The sequence below is a fragment of the Macaca nemestrina genome, chromosome 8 (genome assembly GCF_043159975.1).
Source record: "Macaca nemestrina isolate mMacNem1 chromosome 8, mMacNem.hap1, whole genome shotgun sequence".
Lineage (NCBI taxonomy): Eukaryota > Metazoa > Chordata > Mammalia > Primates > Cercopithecidae > Macaca > Macaca nemestrina.
The window spans coordinates 65,782,725-65,808,300 of NC_092132.1; the positions used below are offsets into that span (position 1 = coordinate 65,782,725).

The 25,576-nt window shown below is 37.7% G+C and overlaps 1 protein-coding gene across 1 annotated transcript in view; it reads right to left on the reverse strand.

Annotated features, from left to right (window-relative positions):
• Positions 1 to 25,576, reverse strand: part of LOC105483542 (stathmin 2) — a 55,812-nt gene that overhangs the window by 20,373 nt on the left and 9,863 nt on the right. Inside the window, exons 2-3 of the mRNA XM_011744425.3 lie at positions 9,168 to 9,263; positions 4,469 to 4,641 (exon numbers count right to left, since the gene is read on the reverse strand). Of these exons, the coding sequence (XP_011742727.1) occupies positions 4,469 to 4,641; positions 9,168 to 9,263 (269 nt within the window). The remainder of the gene's footprint in view (positions 1 to 4,468; positions 4,642 to 9,167; positions 9,264 to 25,576) is intronic.

Sequence of the window (25,576 nt, forward strand, 5' to 3'; positions counted from 1 at the left end):
ACTTAGGCCTAAAGTTTCCCCATTATTCCCTAGATGTTTTCTGTTTTAATATCTGTATCTGCTACTGGCTGCCTTTGGCTACTAGACACTGGGAATATATCTAACATGAACTGAAAAGAGTTGTAAATGTAAAATACACACTGGGTTTCAAATACTTAGTATGATAAAAGAATGTGAAACAGCTCATTAGTACTTCTATATTGATTATATGCATATTGAAATAATGTTTTGAACATATTGGGTGAAGAATATTTTATTAAAATTCATTTCACATTTATTTTAAAAATGTGGCTTGCAGAAAATTTAAAAATACACATATGGCTTACATTATATTTCTTTCTTTCCTTTTTTTTTGAGATGCAGTCTTGCTCTGTCATCCAGGCTGGAGTGCAATGGCACCATCTCTGCTCACTGCAACCTCCACCTCCTGGGTTCAAGCAATTCTTCTGCCTCAGCCTCCCCAGTAGCTGGGATTACAGGTGCCCGCCACCATGCTCAGTGAATTTTTGTATTTTTAGTACAGGTGGGGTTTCGCCATTTTGGCCAGGTTGGTCTTGAACTCCTGACCTCAGATGATCCACCTGCCTCGGCGTCCCAAAGTGCTGGGATTATAGCCATGAGCCACCACACCCGGCCTGGCTCACATTATATTCCTTGGACAGTACTGTTTCACAGAGCTGCCTAGATTGATAGTTTTCATTCCATCTATAAGAAAATAACTGTAGCAGGGCAACAGAAGAGTGTTGCAAATTGAATAGAGTATGAACTAAATAATTATTCTACTTGTTATAGGAACACTAAACATTTATAGATAGAAAATGTAGACATCTATAGTTTTGTTTACTTAAGATCCATTACCCCTTCCTCTTGGGAGAACACCTCGATTTTCTTCTGGGGAACTACCCTCCACAATTCTTACCCCAGAGATCTTAGTTAAACTCCTTTGCAGGTCAGTGGTGGGCATGTGATTCAGGCTAGCAAATCAAACTACTACATCCTCTTGGCCACAATGATTGATTCTAGGTTGGACATGTGATCCAGGTCAGGCCACTGAAACTCAATTTCAGGACTTTTGTTAAATATTGGGAAAAAGAAGTTCTGTTTCTGCCAGAGTCACTAAGTTGTGAGAAAAATAATTTGGGGCCGGGCACGGTGGCTCAAGCCTGTAATCCCAGCACTTTGGGAGGCCGAGACGGGTGGATCACGAGGTCAGGAGATCGAGACCATCCTGGCAAACACGGTGAAACCCCGTCTCTACTAAAAAATACAAAAAACTAGCCGGGCGAGGCAGCGGGCGTCTGTAGTCCCAGCTACTCGGGAGGCTGAGGCAGGAGAATGGCGTGAACCCGGGAGGCGGAGCTTGCAGTGAGCTGAGATCCAGCCACTGCACTCCAGCTGGGGCGATAGAGCCAGACTCCGTCTCAGAAAAAAAAATAATAATAATAATTTGGAACTGACTATTGAAATTTAACTTTCTTGGTAATGAAACCAATTAAATGCAGGAAGAGATGACAGGCATCAAAAGAAAATTTTCTGATAATACTGTGATCCCTGGATCCAGCTGTTCCTAATGCTGTTGCCACTCCTAGACTTTTTGGTTCCATATTTGCTTTTTGTTTTAACTAGTTGAGTTGGGTTTTGGTTATAGGCATGTCCTTACTAACATAATTACGGAGATATATGCACTTGCTAAAGACTCTTAAAAGAGAATTAATAGTTCTTTAAATTAGTGCTAATTAAGTCAGTATAACCCAAAAGAGTAAAATCAATTAGTGATTTTTTAAAGTTGGCACTTTCTGCTAATTAGTTGTATTTTCTTTTAATTAAAACTCTACCATTAACAACAAAAAATAAAAAGATAAAAATAAAACTTGACCACTAGGACATAATCTGTATGGTGATTTTTGCATTACAAAATTTTTAACAAATAACTGGAAAGGTGATGGAATATGGCTTTTAAAGTGTTCCAAGGAATACTTTTTTTCTGGGCATCATAACACTGGATGATTACATTTGTAAATGTCTTTTAACCATGTGGCCGGTTTCTAGTTCAATTCAATTATTTAAATGTATAATCATTGATAATTTCTTGCTGTCAGGGTGCAGGAGCTTTATCAGATTCATTAATTAGTAACCTCAGGGACTTTTATAAGAACACCTAGTTAATTTTGATGATCCCAGTTCTTTTTTTATCCTCAATTATTTCTTTCAAATTAAGTATATTACCTAGAAACACCAGCAACATCCTAAATCAGGATGTTGAATTTTGGTTTGAGTTTTAATTTCACCTCAGTCACTGGCTCTGTATTCTAATCAAGGCACAGCATCTCAATATATGTCAACCTATGACTCATATCTCTACCTATTGCCTATAAGATGCCAGTGCTTGGGTCAGAACTTAAACTACTTTGGGTGCAACATGCTCTCCACTGTTTTAGGCATTGCTTATATCTGTTGTCAGCAAAGTTTTGATAACTTTGAATAATTTATTTTAGCTTTACTATGAGAATAAACTATAAATAACAACAAAAAACTGATATGTTTTAAAGCAACTACTTCCTGTATATATATAGTTGAGTTAGTAGCTCAGGTTCCTGCTTTTTAAATCTAGAACAATGATAACTAGTATTTTATATATATATACACATGCACACATACACACACCAATATTAATATATAATTATGGTATATGTATATAATATTAATATATAATTACAGTATACATATACACATATACACATCACATATATACCAGTTACCATTGTTATATCTATATCTATAATTGGTATATATAATATATAGAGATAGCTATATATAATATATCTATAATATAGATATCTCTATATACCAATTATCATTGTAATTTCATATATATATACATATGAAATACTCATCAGACATTTGGAGAACATCACTCTTAGGTAAAAATTGAGATCAGCATGTTACACATCATAGGAGGATTTTTTTTCAACTACAAATATTAGTGTTTTCTTGTTTAGAAAATTTAATCTAAGGATTTCTAACGTTTGAGCTTTATTATTTGATAATACACATATTTGTGTACATATATGTGTGTATATATGCACATATACTATACACAGCACATCTGTGTTTGTCCTGCATTCTCTCTTGGAGAATTCAATCTTTAGGAGAAGGACTATCTTCATTCTCTTTTTAATTATCCAACATAGAAGTGTCCAAAGTGTTGGCTGACTTTTTACAGACAACATCATAAAACTTCCTATTTAACTGTTCTTCCTATTTAACTGAAATTATGTATTCTTTGACCAACATCTTCCCAGTCTCCACCCCTAACCCCTGGTAACCACAATCCTACTCTGCTTCTCTGAGTTCAGTTTTGTGAACAGTCCACATGTAAGAGAGATCATATGGGATTCGTCTTTCTGTGCCTAGCTTATTTCACCTAGCATAGTGTTCTATTACAGAAAACTATACAGATGCATAGTATATAAAATGTATATAAAATTACAGAAAACATCAAAAAAACAACATCATAAAAGCAGGGAACATGTTCTTAGTGATTACCTGATTCTAAAATTGTATCATAAAAAGTAATGGGAAATACAACGTAGGAGATTAATTACCTAAAATAATTCCATTTTTGGATGATCAAGAGTACCTTGATGGGATTAACTACCATAACCACATGGTTGGAACAGGCACATTCAGACAACTTCTGTCTGTGTACAGAGTCCCTAGGATACCTGAATGTTCTCAAATATTAATACCCTTGGCTCTTCTTAGCCATGTGATTATGGAAAATTAAAAATTTGGCAAAAGGAAAGCTCTTTAATACAAGCAGGGACCAATGGCAAAAAGAGAAAAAAAAATCATCAAGGCTTAGAAAAAGATGAACATATTCAAAGCTCTCAGAGAAGGTCCTGATCTTGGAAGGACCAACTTCCAGGGCAAGCAGTGGGACTCTGAGGAGGAAAGGGGCAAGCTCTTGGCCCTTACCCTGTGGCCAAGAGAACAAGAGAACAGCATCCGGGCAGGAAAGATCTTGGAGGGAAGATCTGGTAATTTGTAATTCCAAGGAAAACCACGCCTGACACAGGGGGTGACACAGATCCCGAGAGGGAGGAAGCAGCACTCCTTCCCCTCCCCACCACTGGAGTTTGACAGGGCTGTGTTTTCTCTACAGTGCGTCTGCCTGATGGACTAGGGAAGGGAGGCTTTTATAATAAGGGGATTCAGTATAGGGGAAGGGGCACTAGGGCACTGAAGCTCTTTGGGTTTCTGAGAGCTCTGGTTTGGCTAGCCTAAAATTAGCATATTGTCTACAGTTTTTACCCCAACTAGCCTGGCTCTGTGTTTACTGAAAACCTATACATGTTGGGATGGCGCAGGTTCAGCTGTCATTGTTCTCTGTATGTGTGTGCCCGCATGTGTGAGAGGGAGGAGCAGGGGAGGGAGAGAGTGAAGGAAAACCTATGGAAAAAGTTACCTTTCTTCTTTCCTCTGCAGCCTCCAGTTTCTTCTGGATCTCCTCCAGAGACAGGTCTTTCTTCTTTGGAGAAGCTAAAGTTCGTGGGGCTTCTGAGATAGGAGATGGTGGCTTCAAGATCAGCTCAAAAGCCTGGCCAGAGGCACGTTTGTTGATTTGCTTCACTTCCATATCTGAAAAATGAACATTTGAGAAATGTTAAGCATATAAAGCTTGCAGCATGGGTTTATTTTAATAATTGAGATTCTAGCAATTGGAAGTACTGTTGTTATTCTGGGAGATAGGAATAAAATGCTGTTTATGAGCATTTACTCTGTGTTGTTTAGAACATATAAGACCTCTCTGTCTTTAGTATAACTATGGATATATTTTAACAGAATATTTACAATATTGGGAAATTTGACAATACCTATAGGGAGTTGAATAATGGTAAGCATACTTAAAAAAACCTAGCCTAAATTGATTTTAAATTAAGTTTTATTTCCCTTTTGAATAAATATGAGCTTTGCATGAAAATCAAGCAGCACAGATTTATTTTTTTTGGAAATTATCATAGCTGTAGGCACTTTTTGGTTAGACGAGAAAAATAACGGAGTCCTCCAGTTCTCACATATAATGAGATATCATTATATAGATATGAATATATATGCATACACCATTATATGTATTATCACCATTCCTGTGCTTAGGAATCACAGGAGCTACGTTAGAACCAATATAACTCCCTGAACAGTTGGGCATATTTGGCAAAGTCACTGCTGATATGCAAAGCATCCTGCTGATTTCTGTCTTGCCCTTCTGTATATTCATTGCTTCCAGTCATCAATCATGCACAGTGTCCACTCCAGGGATGACAGCATCACTCTGTGATGGGGTCCTTGTCTTCAAGATGCTTACAGTCTAACGGGGGCAATAAGCCAACACCCCATTGTAATGTCTTTGCTCCTGTGTTGTTGCTGCTTAGAATATCCTCCTCTAGTGTACCTCGGCTGGAGCTAGGAGCCAGGGAAAGAGCCACTGTGGTGGAGGAGGGAGGGGCAACATTGACTAATCTAATTTGTACACATACACATGGAATACTATTCAGCCTTTAAAAAGTTGGGGGAAATCCTGTCATTTTTGATAACATGGGTGAACCTGGAGAACACTAAGCTAGGTGAAATAAGCTAGGCACAGAAAGATGAATCCCATATGATCTCACTTACATGTGGACTGTTCATAAAATTGAACTCAGAGAAGCAGAGTAGGATTGTGGTTACCAGGGGATAGGGGTGGAGACTGGGAAGATGTTGGTCAAAGAATACATAATTTCAGTTAAACAGGAAGAACAAATGCAAGATACTTTTTTTTTCTTCTTCTTCTTTTTTTTTTTTTTGAGACAGAGTCTCACTCTGTTGCCAGACTGGAGTGCAGTGGTGCTATCTCGGCTCACTGCAACCTCCGCCTCCCAGGTTCAAGCAATTCTCCTGCCTAAGCCTCTTGAGTAGCTGGGATTACAGGCGCTCACCAACACGCCCGGCTAATTTTTGTATTTCTAGTAGAGATAGGGTTTCACCATGTTGATCAGGCTGGTCTTGAACACCTGACCTCGTGATCTGCCTGCCTTGGCCTCCCAAAGTGCTGGGATTACAGGCATGAGCCACTGCGCCTGGCCACAAGAGATTTATTGTACAACCTGCTAACTATTGTTAATAACAATGTACTGTATTCTTGAAAATCACTGAAAGAGTAGATTTTTTGTTCTCATCGCAAATAAATGATAGGTGTGTAAGGTAATTCATACATGAATTTGCTTGACTTAGCCATTCTCTAATGTATATATACATAATTCCAAATATGCCATATACCACAAATATATACAATTTTTATTTGTCAATTAAGAAAAAGAAGTGAAGAATGGTTAGCCATTTTTTTTCTATCAGTGGCTTATGTATTAAAGATAAGCAGATTATCAGACTCTTATGTTTTAAGCCTGCATAATAGAAATTATAATATAAAATAGTATAATTTATAATAGAAAAGATGATAACTAGCACCTGCTAGGACATTTATAATTACAGAACTCACAATTTAGTAAAATATAATGATTTTTAAAAGAACCTCGTTGGTCAGCCCTCAATTTCAGATGAGCATTCTTTGAGTACCAAACTCCATCTCTCTGGTTTTAGCCCACTGATCCTTGTTTGAGGTGTGAAGCTACCCATGATTAGGCCGTTCTCTGTGGTGCACCACCAGTTTTCAAGTATTTGAAAGCAGTTATGTTCCATTTCAAGTTGTTCCCCCAGGCTAAACATCTTCAAGTGCCCCAGAATGACACTGTTTCTAGATCTTTACCACCGTATTATTTCCTAACCTCTAAGTGCTCTCTAATTTATTAATATCTTTTTAAAGTTGTGGCAACCAAGCCAGCAGGTTATGTCCCCATTAATGTTCTTTTAGCAGCCTGGTTAGCGCATATAGAGGCTGTGGCCAAGTAAAATGCCAGACTGTCAGGACTTGACCTCAGATCCTTAGCTGCTAATAGATAGTCTAGATAAAACTAACTCAATAAGTATATTGAAAATGATGTGGGCTTTTTCCTTCACAAATGTAAAAATGTTTTTCATTTTCCTGATGGCATCCAAGATTATAGTTAAATTTTAAATACAATTTTATAAAAAATATGTAAGCCTATGGATAAGGATTATAAGATAACATGGGCAAATAAAAACAGCTTGCTTGATAAGGTGATAGTGTTTTAAATGGCTTAGGTTAGAGGCTCTGGAATTAGAACTGCCTATATTTGCATCCAAATAGTAAGCCCCTCTTAATAGCTGTTTGACACTAGGTAAGTTAATTAACTTCTTTATGCTTTTGTTTCCTCATTTAAAAGATGGAAGTAAAAAGAGTACCTTCTTTCTAAGGTGGTTGTGAAGATTAAAAGATAAAGGATGCTGAATGCAAAGCACAAACCAAATACTTAGTGCTTACAAATGTAAACAATAATAATAATTTCTTGTTATAATGTTTGCCTGTAATAAACAAGTCACATTATTATCCAACGTAGAAATATCAGGTCAAGTTAAAGACGGCAGAAATTTCAAATTCTCTACAGACTCTTTTAGGAAGCACAGTTTACAAGCACTGTTGAATTATCTATTCAACTTCAACTTTAAATACAGCTCAATAAAAATTATAGAAGCCTGTGGAAAAGGATTATGAGAGAACACAGGCAAATAAAAACAGCTTATTTCAAGAATCAGCTCACACATAACTTCACATTTTTTCTTCCCCTTTTTTCAATCCCTAACCGAGCAAAAACCATCCCTGGCTCCTTTGTCCTAACCACTCTGTGTTCTACATTCTGGTCGTTCATGTAAGACTCTTCTACTAAGCCCTGAATTCTTTGAAGGTGAGGACTACGCCGTATTGAACTCTGGATCCTCAATGACAATCCATAGTTAGACATTAGAGTCTTGTAAGAAACATAGCTGGATCCTTCGTCACAGCTACATCTAGCAAATAATAAAGATCTGTCTAATTTATTTGCTGACCGAATGAATTTGTACAAAGTAGGCATTGGCCCTGCATTCTAATGAATGTTTTGTTTGGAGACAGAATTCCTTTCACATGGAGGACACTTCCTTATGGAACAGTTAACTAGCATTTATGATTTTTGTGCCATGATAGAATAACTTTGGAAGGAAAATGCCTTTGAGTCCTCGAATAGGCTTTAAAGGCACAGAAGGGGTTAACTGCCACAAGGTCAGTTTGTCTTGTCGTTAATGTCTTTCTTTACATATGTGGAAAAGAAAAATAATTGTGAGCCTGAGAGTTAGCAAAATATGCCTTAGGGATATCTAGGATACATAGAACTGTATAAAATATTTTAGTTAAATTGACTCAATTAGGTAAGGATGATGTTGATAATGATAGCTATCATTGTAGAGTGATATAATGAGCTAGGCTTGGCTTTGAGTATTTGACTTACATTAAACCATTTAAATCTCACAACAACCTCAAGAGGAAGATGCTAGAGTTAAATGAGACTCAGATAATCCAAGTATCCATTTGCCCAATGTCATGTGGATTGTGGCAGAGCCGAAGTAAGCAAAATGAATCAGGATAAATCAAAACTAAAGAGTTGCACCTCAATAATGTTAATTGCCATGCTAATTCTTTAGGCTTTTCTTTTCAGACCCTCTTTATCTAGGGCCTCAGTTGTAAGTCAGTTTTATTTATTGAGTCAGTTATTATTATTATTATCATTAGCTTGTTGACATGTATACACCAAATATAGAAACTATATAAAGACTACAATAAAGCAAAAACAGTGATGGTTGTTGATTCTTTCTCTTGAGTTTTCTAAGTATAAAGCATTTTCTTATAAATTATGATCTTCTCCAATTATGTCTTAGCCTATTACATTATTTGCAAAGAAAGGCCTTAGACATATTGTGGATGCTGATATGCTGTATGTGGCTGTTAATAAGAATCCATCCACATTTCTTAACCGACATTGATGTGTTGTTATTAGCACCAAATTCAAACTGTTTTGAGCAATAGGTAATCAATTGGACATAATAGCTAGACACAGCAAGTCAGTAGTGAGATCTACAAAATATTGATGTGATTATATCAGGAGTTGTGAGAAACAAATATATATCAACCTTTCTTAATGATCTAGCTAGCAGGGGCATGTCTATCATAGGTAACTCACCATCATAAGTATAGATGTTGATGTTGCGAGGTTCCGGGTAAAAGCAAGAGCAGATCAGTGACAGCATGGACAGCTCCTTCATTTTTTCCTTGTAGGCTGAAATGAAAAGCTGAAGATTAGTATATTTCACTTTTTCTGAATTTCCCTTTACTGCTTCTTTTAATTTGAATAATAATTATTGCTTCCTGCAGAGTGAATATTGCCAGGTAGACTCCTTTGCATTCTTTCACTAAATATAAATGAATACAAGATGTCAACAGAACTCTGAAGTGCATGTTCCTTATTGCAGAGGACATGAATTGCATAGTATAGCAGGTTAAATAACAAGGGAAAGAAAGGGACTTAGAAAAACAGGGAAGGTCGAAGGAATTAAGATCTAGCAGGATAGGAGGGAGAGAGAGGAAACAGATGGAATCAGTGGAAACAGACATGACTACCAGAGAGAGGGGCTCATTCTAGTAAATGTGCATGCAGGTCTGTTGTACATAAATAAGATTCTGGAGGGCTCATCTGCTGATTCAGCCTGAATTGCCTCGTACTCATTTGGGAATAGTCAGAGAACTCATCAGGATAGTTATTAAACAAACACATTATCCAGGGTCCTATGTTGCTGCTTTCTCTTAATCTCCAAGGGCATTTTCTTATCTGTCCATCTTTTCTTTTTTCTTTCCTCTCTCTTTCTCTTTGAGACAGAGTTGCTCTGTCACCCAGGCTGCAGTGCAGTGGTGTGATCTCAGCTCACTGCAACCTCCATTTCCTGGGCTCAAGTGATCTTCCCCCTTCAGCCTCCCCAGTAGCTGGGACTACAGGTGCGCTCCACCATGCCTGGATAATTTTTGTATTTTTTGTACAGACAGAGTTTTACCAGATTTCTCAGGCTGGTCTCGAATTCCTGGGCTCAAGCAATCCGCCCACCTTGGCCACCCAAAGTACTGGGATTACAGGTGTGAGCCTCTATGCCCAGCCTCTTTTTTTTTTTTTTTTAAATTTCAAGTTTTATTTTAGATACAAGGGGTATATGTGAAGTCTTTTTACATGGGAATATTACTGATGCTGATGTTTGGGGTGCAGATCCCATCAGTCAGGTATTGAGCATAGTATCTGATAGGTAGTTTTACAAACCTCTCTCCTTCTCCCCTCTAGTAGTCCACAGAATTTATTGTTCTCGTATTTATGTCCATGTGTGCTCAGTGTTTAGCTCCCACTTATAAGTGAGAACATGCTGTATTTGGTTTTCTGTTCCTGTGTTAGTTCACTCAGGATTATGGATCCCAGCTGCATCCATGTTGCAGCAAAGGACAGGATTTTATTTTTTCTCATGGCCATGTTGTATTGCATGCTGTATATTTACCACATTTTCTTTATCCAACCTAAATAGATGGGCACCTAGGCTGATTCCGTGTCTTAGCTATTGTGAATAGTGCTGCCATGAACATACCAGCGCACGTGTCTTTTTAGTAGAAGGATTTATTTTCCTTTGGGTATATACCAAGTAATAGGATTGCAGGGTCAAATGGCAGCTCTGTTTTAAGTTCTTTGTCTTTCCCTCTTTCTACACACACCAAAGCCCTGGATCTGAGCTCTGATTACGTCTGATAAGGATCTCCTTCCCTCCCTTGCAATCCAGCTTGGGTGCCAATCTTGCCATGCAGTTGCGAGAGTCCAGATTGTTACCTACTTAGTCCTTCACTCCCCTTCCCCATTTCATTTTCTCATTTTCCCTCTAGGAGGCCTCCTGCCCCAGTAAACTTGGTGAGTATCTCATCACTGTCTGTTGTCATCAGGCCAGGTATCTGCAAACTACCAGATGGGGGCAAGGAGGTAAAATCTTCTTATCTTTATTAATTATGCAATTAGTAAAATTAATAAATTAAGGAAAAGGGAAGAAAATGATGGGTATACTGTGCACTAACTTGTGAGAAAGTATAAGCAGATGGCTGTGACCTAAAATATAGACCTCCCAGGTTAACAGTTGCCTCTTGGCAGGGGCTTCTGGTCATTACGATAATATAACCCAAGGGAGAGTGGGTATCTTGGGAAAGAGGATTTTCGGAAGATGAGTTTGGGTATTATTGACAGGTCCATCTTTCCTTGGCCAGAAAGAAACATATTCAACCCCTGGATGCTTTAGATCCACAGATATTAGAATTATTCTAAGAGATTATTTAGTCAACTGTCCACCTACCTCACCACCAATTTTACAAATGAGGATATAGCTCCACAGAGGCCAAAGTCACATGTAGCCAGTGAAAACGGTGAAGCTTCTGGAAAAATTGCAGTAAATCAATCTATTTTAAAACTGCCAGAAGGCTTTCTTCTAGCTCTACATTTCTAGGGTGAGGTTCAATGTGTTAACAGGTGCAAAGATCAAATATCATTTGCCTATGATTCAACCTAACACATCCTGAGGATCTGCTAAAAGAATCTCCTCATTATTTAGCTTATTTTCTTAAAATAAGCAATACATTTTGTCTTGTGCCATAAAAGTCCTGGAACACCCATTCTGAGATACTTTATTGAATACCATTGGAATTTTAGAAGGCTAAACCAAATTTCTTTGTATCATTTGTTTATTCGGTTAGTGAAATTGTGTCACTTAATAAAGGCCCAGCCAGATCCAGATTCATATGGATGTTCAGTGAGAATCATAATTTCTGCCAGAGGATAAAACATTTGGTGATTTAATACATTTAATTCCATGAACTAATTGAAAACAATAACAGCAAGGTTTTGTAGGCTGGTACCTTTTTTGGAAGAGAAATGCAATCTGGTATCCAAAACATTTTGCAAAATTAAGCACATATTAGAAGCATATGAAGCATATTACATGCTGACTTTATTAAGAAGGGTCAATCCAAACATAAAAATAAAATAAAAGATTTTCCATCTCACAAAATAGGAACAGATGAAAGCTGTAGCAGAACATGAATTTTTAGTGAAGAAAAACTCCTCAATATCTGTCCTTAGGAAATGAAATTCAATAATTTTCACTAAGGTCACTGCCCTAATTATGCTTGACAAGCTAATAAAGAGAGTTTAGAGTAAAAATTGTCAGGAGCCAGCACATTTAGAGCCCTATGTGTAATGAATAATCATTACTATTATGGACTGAATATTTGTGTCCCCCCAAAATTTGTATTTGAAATCTAATTCCCAATGTGATGGTATTTGGAGGTGGGGTCTTTGGAGAGTAATTAGGTTATGAAGGTGAAGCTTTCATGAATGGGATTAGTGTCCTTATAAGAAGACCAGAGAGCTAGCTCAATCTCTTTTTGCCACATGAAAATGCAACTAGAAATTGGCAGTCTGCAAGCCCAAAGTGGGCCCTAACTAGAATCTGATCATTCTGGTAGCCTGATTGCAGACTTCCAGTCTCCAAAGCTGTGAAAAATAAATTTCTGTTGTTTATAAGCCACCTAGTCTATGGTACTTTGTTTTAGCAGCTAAAACTAAGAAAATGACTGATAAAAATGTTCTTTCTTGTTCAAGGTGGTCTGGAGACAATACCCAGTTAACCTCTGTGGGTGATTCCTTTAATAGCATTCTTATCTTTACTGTTATTTGTATCAAAGGCTATGACTCCACATAGCATGATGCTACCCAGTGACAGCCACTGCACAGATTCTCATTGATGAGTTGCTTGCATTCTAGGGAGATCCTTAAAAGTGAGCTGCAACCACAGTCCAAGTAAATCCTGATTGCTTCCCTGAAGCAAAGGCACACTCTCCTGTGAAGAAGGGTTTCCTCCTAACGTGGTACAGTTGCCCAAACTCCCCAGATGGCATTGCTGGAAAGGTATGTCATCAGGAAACAAACTTAAGACACAAACGAATAAGGCACATCAGGTTATGTACCTGGCTAAGGGAAATAGTGCAAAGAGAAAAAAAAGGGAAGAGACTTAATGAAAGAAGAACTGATAGGAAACTAACTGAATTTGGAGCCACTGAACACTTTGAAAGGTAGGATTAACTCGTGAAAGACTTCTCAGAAAGATTTTTTTTTTCCGGCTTGTGTGGGAACAACCATTAACATGAATTTTAACACTTATCATTTTGTTGTTATTTAATTTGGAATTGATAGTGCAGTATCATAAGAATTTCTTCTGTTTATTCATCCTAGGCAAAATTTTATTTGACACCTTAGTTTTGGCTAATGCTGTGTTTTGTAAAAGAAGTAGCGATATGTATTAGACTTCCTGATCACATATAAAAGATAGTAAAGAATGCCCTGGAAATGTCATTAATATACTACTTTGGGAGAAAATGTGTCATAATCTCTGAAAGGAATACTTGTTTGTGTCCCGACACATTGGTGTTCTTAATGACCGTAAAGAAAACGTCGTTTGCAGGACCAGATGGCTGACCATGGCCTTGTGTTCAGGACGGCTCTGCTGATGAGGCCCAGATCTGTTAGCACATTCCCTTTCCACTTTTCCTTTCTCTTGTTTTCCCTGCAATCATATTAGCCTAGTGGGAGGTTTTCTCGGCAAGTCCTAAATACTCAATTTAAATGCAACCTCATTTTTTCCTTTTGAAAAGTGCCTGGGGATAAAGTAAAGGATAAAATCAGATGCTAAAGAATGCAGGATAGATGTATCTTGCCCTTGGTTTTACGGCAATTCGATTTGCACGGTTTCTGATAGACAGAAAGGACAAAAGCACTTTATTTGAAGCTTGCCAGCTTATATATACAGTGGCAGAAAGCACTTCTTTCCTTAGGAAAAAAAAACCCCTGTCATTTCCAGGCAGTGGTGTCTTTCAACTGGGTAGAGTGGGGCACTGGCTATGGACCCTGCAGTCCTCAGAGCTGGTGCCAGGATTTAAAACGGCAGCAGTTAATGGGAGGAACAGGGTTCTCTGCAAATGGGTTCTAAAAACACCTGAGTCTTGCACCTGCAATTGTTAAACCCTGCTCTCCTCCTAACTCTGTCCTCCCTTTTCTCTTTCTCCCATTACCTAAGTCTTAACATAGACAGAAATCAGCTACCTTGCAGTTCATTTTTGGTTCCTTTTTTTTTTTCCATAAGGAAATAACATTTCCTTTTTAATTTCAGAAATTAAGCCCCTGATGATAATTTTAACTCAATTCTGATCATATTGTGTGTGTTTGGAAGTTTGCTTACTTTGGGGCACTATAACTCAAGGTCAGATTTTTTTTTTAAAAGTCAGATATGTAATCCCATTTAAAAATCCTTTTGGGAGGTCCATCCCTGTGATATTCTTTTTAAAAGACAAAATAGACTAAAATAATTTCTTTTCTTTTTCTTTCTTTTTTTTTTTTGAGATGCCCAGGCTGGAGTGCAGTGGCACGATCTCGGCTCACTGCAAACTCCGCCTGCCGGGTTCACACCATTCTCCTGCCTCAGCCTCCTGACTAGCTGGGACTACAGTCGCCCACCACCATGCACAGATAATTTTTTGTATTTTTTAGTAGAGACGGGGTTTCACCGTGTTAGCCAGGATGGTCTCGATCTCCTGACCTCATGATCCGCCCGCCTCGGCCTCCCCAAGTGCTGGGATTACAGGCATGAGCTATCGCGCCCAGCCAATAATTTCATTTTGAACACTTCTTACATATTATATCGGCTCAAATTCGGAGCATAAAATATTTTGGCTGATGAATATGTAATTAATGATGTAACATTTAAAAAGAAAAAGAAATAACTCAGATTTTTAAATACTCCATTTTAACATCTCAGAAGATCACTGACATGAGGTAATATTCTAGATATTTCTGCTATGATGATGTAATGCTAATTGCTTTAGAATAAAATTAGATTCAGTCCACATTCTACCCGTCTCTCTCTACAGAAATTATGGTTTTCTAAGCCAGGGAGGTTTTGAAAGATTAATATTTTGACCGAGCAAAGCATTATAGTTTTTCTATGGGAATAGATATCAAATCAAATAAAGGGACATTTAAGAAGGTCAAAGCAGTACAACCCATCACTGGGTTATACAGAAACATATGAGGCTCTTAAATTTCAATTTGATGTATTCTTGGCACCAGTGATAGTGACAAGGAAAAGAAACTAGATGACATGAATCAGTCCTTGTGATCAAAATTGTAATAGAAGCAGTAAATTGTTCTAACCTGGTACCTCACCTTACCCTGGATTCCAGTTAAAGCTCCTGCTGTGTTTAATGAGAGTTCCGCTACATCATGCAGGCTCTTGTCCTTTTTTTCTTTCCCCTGATGAAAGAAATTCTTACAGTCCTTTTTGGAGACCGAATGACACTGTGGTTTAAAGGAGTAATGAAAGCCCTTTATTCTGTTTATGTGTCAAGATTTTTATCACCAAGTCTAATTGTGAGTATTGAGGGTTTCCTCCCCCGCCAAGCCCCTAAATACTACCAGATAGTAAAACCTAAAATGATAGGTAGATTGGTTGGGACTTAAATGAGACAAAGCCAGGGTGAAAAATGGAGAGTCTGTTCATCTGGTTAAGGACAGTTCTCACGTAAGAATGACTATGCTCTTCCCTTCCTGCAATCTTCTGAGCTGGGCTGTTCCTGAGCAGCAATTTGAGGCTGCCATGACATTCTCTGAACTGTTTCTCCAAAATGGCTCAATGTAGCCCCCAAGTGATTTAAATTTCTCACTATTACTTTTTAATTCTTGGCTGAAGAGTAGAAAATATATTAGATCCATTTTTAATTAGCAAAACTTACTTCCTATGCAGAATGATTATTGCATTTGTGGGGCCAATGCCCAGAGTCACAAATGTTTTGGTCACCAGTGATAAGGATGCTGGCTTCATTGTTCACTTTGTTGTAATGTGTGGCTTTTCTCCAGAAAATAAACCTTGGCTTCTATCTCACATGGGTGTTTGAATTTAGCCTGACTATGACTTTGTATATAAGACTACATAAGGGTGGATTGCCTATTATGCTCTCAATGAAAGCAGAAACTTTTAGAAATAAAAAGTGTGAGACTTTTATCACACTGCAAAATAAAAAAATATTCAGATGACACTATTTCAGTTCATGGGGTAGTTGACTTTTCTGCTTGAATTAACCAGAAGTTGGGAGACTGAGAATACAGATTTAATGAACTCAAAAGGAGTCCTAGAGCTATCACCATGGGATAGGGCTGACTGTTTTCAGATAATGAAATATCTAATTTATATAGAACAGTGGGAAGACACGGAGTTAGATTAAAGCAGCAGCAATATGTACCACAAACCTATTAGTTATATCATGATATAATTCCTCTATTAATCTAAGGAATTAAAAGTTCAGAGCATATTTCTTGGAGAATTTGCATAAAAACCTTACTTCCGTAGGCTGGTATAAAGTTTCAATGGATTTGAAGAGCCTCCATATTGCTGTTTTAGATCTGAGTATGCCTTGTAAAATTCACTTTATGTATAATAGTTATTAACATCAACTGTGAAACAAATATTTTAACTTGGTGTTACTGCCAAGTAATATTTATCAACATTCCACCAAAAAGAATTCTTATCTGGGTAGTGGACAAATTGTACTTAAGGCAGTCTCCCTAAATGTTGTCTTAGGAAATGAATGATATCTGAATAATTAATGGAAGATAACTATTTCAGACAAAGGCCACAAAAGCTGCATGTAGGAGCCGAAATTTTGCTTCCCTCCATAATCCTAAAAAGAATATCCACGTGTTCTTCAATGAAATTTTGTAAAATGTGCAGTGTGTAGCATTTACTCAACAGTGTCCTCAAAGTTGCATTTTGCAAACCCCATTCATTAGAGTTTTATTTTAGCCACTCATTCAAACACTGTGCATTGTTTTGCACAGTTTGTGGCATTAGTTTGCCTTATGTAAATGGTGCAGTGAACAAAAACTGAACAGTTAGGTAAGAGTTTCCACCTGAATGACAAGCCCCATGATTTTGCTAGTCATACTTAAGTAATATGTCTTATGGTCACTTTGTGTCAAAGAGAATAGAATAAATATATTCTATTTTATATTTATAAAATATGTTATATTTTATGCTTGTAAAATATAACATATACTATATATAAATAGAAAATAATACTGTCAAGGTTTATAACTGCCTGATGTTACACAAAAGGTTGCAGTGATTTTATTTTGGAGTATCTCTGGCAGTACGTGGGAATAAGAGAGCCTGTGAGGTGAGTGTGAAGCGTCGTACTGTTTGTTCCACAGTGTAATTATCTTCAGCATCCATCTCAGAGGCAGCTAAATAGGGTGAAATAAATCTTTTGGGTTAACCTAGATATGACATTGAAAATTGCTTTTTTGTTTTGAAACTCAAATGTTACTTCCTCAAGATTTGCGATGTAGACTCATTTCCTGAAACAGGTTTTATCACATCGTAGCCTTGAACTTTAATGAGTATAATTTTCTGCAAAGAACCTAAGGCAATATACAATGCAAGTAAGTAATCCTCCTGAAGCCTTTGCATTCCAGTTTTTTGTCATCCGATTTATGTTACAAATAGGGTCAAAATATAAAAGACAACTTACTCTAGGATAAATTTTCCATTAAATTTTTTTTTCCTGGATACTTTGAAATAAAACTCCTTTGAGAAGTGGTTATTTTCTCCTGAATACACAGTTCTCAAAGGAAGACATATTAATGTCCAGCAGTTATATGAAAAAAGGCACAAGATCACTAATCATCAGGGAAATGCAAATCAAAACCACAGTGAGATATCATCTCACACCTGTTGAAATGTCTATTCTCAAAAAGACAGGAGATTGGTTAGCCAGAATGTGGAGAAACGGAATCCTTGGGCACTGCTGGTGGAATGTAAATTCCTAGAGCCATTATGAAAAGCAGTATGCAGGTTCCTCAAAAAATTAAAAACCGAACTACTAGGCCAGGTGCCATGGCTCACGCCTGTAATTGCAGCACTTTGGGAATCTGAGGTGGATGGATCACCTGAGGTCAGGAGTTCGAGACCAGCCTGGTGAACATGGTGAAACTCCGTCTCTACTAAAAATACAAAAATTAGCTGAGCATGGTGGCATGTGCCTGTAATCCCAACTACTCAGGAGGCTGAGGCAGGAAAAATCACTTGAACCCAGGAGGCAGAGGTTGCAGTGAGCCTAGATGGCACCACTACACTCCAGCCTGGGCGACAGAGCAAGGCTCTGTCTCAAAAAAATAAAAATAAAAATAAAAAAATAAATAAAAAATAAAAAAAACTACTAGATGATTCAGCAGTCCCACTACTGGGTATATATCCCAAAAAAGTGGAATCAGTATGTCAAAAAGATTATCTGCACTCCTATGTTCACTGCATCAGTATTCACAAGAGCCAAGATATGGAATCAATCTGAGTGTCCATCAACAGATGAATTAATTAAGAAAATGTGCTACATATACACAATGGAATACTATTCAGCCTTAAGAAGGAAATTCTGTCATTTGTGACAACACGGATGGGCCTGAAGGACATTATGTCAAGTGAAATAAGCCAGGAACAGAAAGACAAATACTGCGTGATCTCAGTAAAAAAGTAGAACTTGTAGAAGCAGAGAGTAGAAGGGTGGTTTCCAGGGGCTAGGGTGGAGGTGGTAGAATGAAAAGATATTGGTCAAGGATACAAAGTCTTAGTTAGATAGAATGCATAATTTCTTTATATTTCATAATAAGTATATATATGATAGGCATAAAATATTATATATGACGTGACGAATGCTTCATAAAACAATTAATGTCTCAAATTTCAAATTGTTAAACTATCAGGGCAATTTCTACTCTTCCACATACTACATGCAAGGTCTATTTTTGGCTTCAAATATTCTTTTTCTACTGTTAGACAGAATAAGTGATGCATAAAATATAAGCTTTTTGGATACCATCTGGAACTCCATTTGAATCCTTGATACTCATTCTTAAGACATGAGAAGGACTACATGTTGCTATGACTGGCTGAGTCAGATTGGAATAACCTGTGCATTTTATCTGTCACAGAAAATACCATATGACTTGGTCATAAACATACCCCCCCCAAAATTAAGGCAAAAATAGAATCAAGTGTTTGATCTGCATAGATAAATATGACTTGGAATTTGGCATGATAAATTGCTGATAAACCAAACTCACAACTTGGGAATACATTATAAATGAAGGCACAATGTTAGCTCCCCTTTATGTCCTATTTTCTCTGTTTATTCAGCCTAAATATTACTTATAAAAAAAGGTGGGATTCTTGGTTTTAAACATTGCTCAGATCTTCAAAAGTTTTACAAAATAATAACAGGAAGGGCCAGACAGAGGATATATAGATTAGAATGTGGTAACAATTCCTAAATGTCTCCAGTAGTTGTGGCCTTGAGGTTCATTAAGACTGGGTTTGTATTTTCCTAAAAACAGAAGTGAAGCAAACTTAATGGTTTCCATCACAAGGGGTTTGGAGTTTCTTTTCTTTCTTTCTTTCTTTTTGTTTTTTTCAAGGACAAGGTTATTTTCCAGGCTTGTTTCACAGACCTTAGCCCTTACTTCTCTACGGCTTTGTTTGCTGCTAATCATTTCCTTGCAACTATACTTAAGTTTCTTGAGGGCAAGGGAAGGCATCTCCTTTAACATTTGCTGTATTTTCCCTCGTACCGACGAGTGTGTGTTGCAGTTAGCTGGTGTTCCATAAATGCATATTCATTGGTTGCTAAGCAGGGAGGGGCTGTCCCTTAGCTGCAAATGGTAGCTGCTGAATCTTCCAGTGGCCCAGTTGGCTTCCCCATGAAGAAGTGTAGGGTAGGGGTTAAGAGCCTACCTGGAGCCAGACTGACGTCAACTCTTCTGTCCACTAAATTCCTTTATATTATGCTACTGACTGGTATTTCTGTGCATTTTGAAGTGCAGGAATACTTCTTCTCTTCCTTGGCCCTCACCACACAGCTTTAGCTACAGTGATAGTTTGAAAATGGAACTACTTGGTGGTACCACTCTAATTTCTTGGCGTAGAGGCAAAATTTAAGGAAGTATTCTCATTTCTATCCTTCAAAAGGCAAACTTCACAATAGCAGATAATCAACCTTCTCTATGTAAGGAAAAGAGAAGGCAGGTGAATGTCTCCTTTGTCTTCATTTATATGTTCTCTCGCTTATTTGAGCTCCTATACTAGTGAGTGAATGTTAGTTACCCCAGAGTAAGGGCAAGAATATGATAGAAACTGAAGATTCGAGCTCTAGGTCAGGAACTATTCAACCTTAGATAATTTATTCAACCTCCTGAACATGAGTATATTTATCCACAAAATGGGGATAGGGTATTGTTGTGAAGATTGAGTTAGATAATGTATTGAGAAACTGAAGTGCTGTACAAGGCATTGCTAATAAGCATTAATTTCTCCAAATTGATCTTTATTCTTTTTCTTTTTTGAGACAGAGTTTTTTGCTCTTGTCGCCCAGGCTGGAGTACAGTGGCGTAATCTCGGCTCACTGCAACCTCCACCTCCTGGGTTCAAGCGATTCTCCCTGCCTCAGTCTCCCAAATAGCTGGGATTACAGGTGGCAACCGCCACGCCCAGCTAATTTTTGTATTTTTAGTAGTAGACTGGGTTTCACCATGTTGTCCAGGCTGGTCTCGAACTCCTGAACTCAGGTGGTCCACCCACCTTGGCCTCCCAAGTGCTGGGATTACAGGCATGAGCCACCGAGCCCTGCCTGTTCTTTATTCTTTGGGTGACCTTTTGAAGTTTTAAGGGGCTTTGCTATAGCCAAGTGTTGTGGAGCCTTATTTCTTATAATTCTCCCCGCTTCTCTTACTTACTTTGTCATAATAATCAAATCACCAAACACAGTTAGAGCTCTCACTATGTCTCTTAAAGACTATGTGTACAGTGTTTAACGAGGTCAACTTGGGTCAGACTGATTTGTTTCAAATCCTAGTGCTACCATTTTTCGTCGGCTGTGACTTTACCTCCTTTCCTTTCTCACCTGTAAAAATGAGGATGATAATCCTCCTATAAGATACTTGGCACAATCACAGTACTTGACCCAGTAAGTACCCAATACATGTTGGTAAAAAATGCAGCAATGTGAAGAAAGACAAAGTAAGTGAAACAAGTTTCTAGCCTAAAAGAAGTCATTAGTATAGTTGGGTATAAGAGAAAAGAAAAAGTCTATAGTGCAAAAAAATAAAAAAATAGTTCAAAATGTGGAAAAAAGTCTATAGTGCAAAAAAAAAAAAAAAAAAAAAGTTCAAAATGAGGAATCTAGAGTGCAGTGGAAAGAGCATTAGATTTGAAACTTGGCTCTTCCCTGGCCCACATTTGTGATCAGGAGCAAGTCACTCAACTTTCCATGGCTTCTGTATTTCTTTCCTGTCAATCAGGAATAATGAGACATGTCTCAAAGTGCTATAAAAATCAAATAGGAAAAAGTGCATGGGACATGTGACTTGTAGCTGGCTCAAACAGAGTAGGTGAATGATAAATAACAAGGGACATGATAACAAATATTGCTACAAGATGGTATATGGCTAGTAGTCAACTTGTGAGAGTTCACAAGAAGGAAAGATCAAGGAAAGCTGGATTCAAGGTTGACTTGGAAAGCCTGCTATTATTTGTTTTGTGGAGAGCATGATCTTTCTGAGCAGCAAATTTGAGAAATCCTCCTTGACTTTTTAGCTGGCTATCCTCACCGCATGTATTCGTAGTTCACTTCTAAAATTTATCCAAAGGGATGAAACATATAGTTTTCTGGATAGAATAATTTCATGGCTTTGTTATTTGTAGGAGTGACATCTTTTTGCAATGAGTTTAAGTGGACAGGTTTTTGTTTTTATTCTTTTCAGCTATGCAAGCTGGACACAAAGTCCAGTTTTTTTTTTGTTTTTGTTTTTGTTTTTTTTTTGAGACGGAGCCTTGCTCTGTCACCCAAGCTGGAGTGCAGTGGCTGGATCTCGGCTCACTGCAAGCTCCGCCTCCCGGATTCACGCCATTCTCGTGCCTCAGCCTCCCGAGTAGCTGGGACTACAAGCACCCGCCAACACGCCCGGCTAATTTTTTTGTATTTTTAGTAGGGACGGGGTTTCACCGTGTTAGCCAAGATGGTCTGGATCTCCTGACCTCGTGATCTGCCCGCTTCGGCCTCCCAATGTGCTGGGATTACAGGCATGAGTCACCGTGCCCGGCCTCCTTATTTCTTACCTTGGGTAAGTTGTAATACAGCTTGCCACAATCCATAACGAATACACACTGTAACTGTGTACACTGTCTTAAAAAAATTCATTCTCAGAAAAATTTCAACAAATGGAATCTGATTCCTTCAAAGCCGCTTAGTTCAATATTTCTTCAATGTTGTTTCTGAAGTTAGAAAAACTTTTCATCCTAAATACTGAATTTCATTTACCTTATTTGTTTTACCACAAAACCTTTTTTGAAAAACATCATCAACCAAGTCTTTGGTTCCTAAGACTTGCAATTCTTTTATTTCCACCTTTATGCTTTGGCTCTGCATTCCAGAACCTCATCAGAATTTTTTTTTTTTAAATAAGAGAAATGCCTACATTTTTTTCAAAGCTGAACTTTCCTGCTTAGTGCAATATATTATGACCTTGTGAGAGTTTAAATTGTAATGGTGCTTTCATATAAAGCTCCTCCTTTGTCACTATTCCATGTTTATGAGAGAGTAGAACATATTTTATTACCTGTATTTTATGGCTTATAAATGTGAAAAAATACTGAGGATTTTTATATGCAGATTATCATCAACAGTATCTAATATGAAAAAGAACTGTACTATACTAGTAAGTATAAGCACATATTTCTCTTAATATGTCTGCAGCTATGTCATAAATATAATTCCTGGTTTATGTACCATACATTTACATGATTTGATATTTTGGAGGCAAAACAAAATGCTTAAAATGCTTTGTTATTGGTAGTTATCCTCCCTTAAACCTTTGTACTCAGATGCTAGATGAATACTAATTTTATTCCACAAGATATCTTTGTTGCTCTAGTAATTACATTTTACTGATACCTTATAGATTTTAAAAATAGCAGTAACAGATTATTGATTGGTACCTGAAACACTATTGACTGTAAAGGCGTTGCTTTCATGTGTGGTTGAGATAATAGTCCTAAACTCTTAAGTATCCATATCCTTTTCGTCACCACACTCCTCTAAGGTATATTCTGTTTGTATTATTTGACTCAAGTATCTTTGTCGTGCTCATCCTCTAATGGGTGAAGAAGAGGAAGGCTAAATTGATCCAGATAAGAAAGTAACTGGAGGATCCCTGAAAGAAAAGATCTAGCTGAAGGAAGGGTGTTTAAAGTGGAAGCAGGAGAGCCAGGAGGGTGCCAGGCATGGAGGAGACTGGGAGGTGGCAATGAGATATTGTGCACAGTCAGGTGATATGGGGTGGGAGTGAAACCTTATGGATTGATAAGATGTTAAGAAAGAACGAGAGGTTCTGTGCGTGTGTATGCATGCGTGCATGTATATGTGTGTGTGTGTGTGTGTGTGTGTGATATAATTCTTTTTCCTGCATTCAAAAGACCTCAGTGTAGACTTTTATATTTTAATATTTCTAAAGTCATTTTTTATTTCTACTGAATGATGAACCTTCTTGGGTAAGCAAGAAGGCTCAGTTTTATTGAAGGCATATAGGTATTTGAAGTAGTGAGATATAAAATATGACAGGGAAACATGAAATAAGAAATATATGCAAGATAAATATACTTTTATTTTAAATACCCATCTTACTTATTGTGCTGTGACCAAGATAAAATGCTTAACTATTAAATTCTGGCACTGTGTAGAATGGATTTTTCCTTGGAGATATACTACATTGGCTGCTGTCTGATAGATTGATACCAACTCTCCCTCTACCATGGAGAATTATTGAGCAGTAATCATTTCCTCAATTCCAAGTAATTTCTAGGTTTGTAATACATGTAGAAATTAATGAAGTATAAGAATTGAGATGTTTACTTTAAATTTTTATTATTTTTATTTAGTATTTTCATCATTTAGCTAGGGAATCAGGGAAGGGGATTAATATTTTTGATTACCAAATGCTCAACAATCAATTGCTTACTTAACAACCATGTGATTTAGGTGTTGTTTTCCTATTCATAACTGAGAAAATTGTAATATAGAAATGATTAATAAATTTTCTTAAGAATTCTCAGATAGTGAGTAGTGGAGCATGGTTCAAAACCATGCCCACTGGATACCCACACACGCCTCTAATCCACTAGAGCTCTCTCTTACCTGTAACAGGAACAGTTACTGACCTAAGGACTTTTGGGGGGAACTTGTGGTACTGCTTTTTAATTTTCATAGGATTTTACATTCTTTTGAGTTCCAAGACAAGCTGATTACTTTTCATTGCACAGCGCTTTACACTTTTGTTTTAACTTTTGAACGCAGCTTTAAACTAAACTTTAACATATTTGGACATGGGCTGCTTTGTCTAAGCAGAGTTTGTACCATCTCAGGAAGGTGGACCCAGAGGGTAGAGTGTCAAGGTTGTGCCAGGAAGGGGTAGACATGGACCAGAAGCAAAGTAAGTACTGAGTTTTATCTCTGGCTTATCAGCCTTCTCCTATTTTCAGTGTCTACTTGCTGGGGGCACACCTGCTTCCAGAGATTCTCTAAGCTTGATGGCTGCCATCTTGGGTCACCACTTACCACCCTTCCCTTAAAGCAGATTGAGTTGGGGAAAAGTTGGGTGTGGACTGACTATAATAAAACGATGGATGAGTTAATTGCTTCTTCTGAGCCAACGTTCATTTAAGAAGAAGAAGGCTCTTCTTTAGGAGGAAGAAGGGCTGGCCAGGTGGGTTCTAATCACAAGAACTGCAAAATGTCTGATGCTGTTGTCAGAGGGACTCAAGTAACATTTTCTTTCACTTTTCATTACTTAGAAAGTATTTTTCAAAAAGCAAATGACTCAGTTTTTGATTGTGCTCCTTGTTCCCTCTTTACTCATTCTAAATGCATGCACATGGGTATTTATATTATATCTAATGACAATTTAAAAACTCAACTTCTTGCATTTATATATATATATTGTATATATTCTTGACAGACAGTAATCACTTTCACATTTGTTTCCTTGAGTCTGAAAAAGACCTTCTGATATGGACAAGGCAGTTCACATGGCTATTTTACAGATGCTGAATTAGAGGAACGGAGAGAAAAATTGACCTGACCAAGGTGAGTCAGCGGGAGTAAAGACTAAAACTCAGAATCCCTTCTGGGCTCTTGCTTCCATGCAGCACCAGCAGCACTGGTGGAGAAAGGCAGAGCTGATGGGAACTTAGGCTCTGACCTCTTGTTGCCTTGTTGCAGAGTTCCAGAGAGGAGGTAACTCACATGCTGTTCTGGCCTGCTGCCTGGGGACCTTACAGGTCACTGCTATTTTAGGTTTACTCCAAGTGTGGTTTGGAATCAGCCTCATCAGCACCACCTGAGAGCTTGTTAGAAATGCAAATCCATGGGACC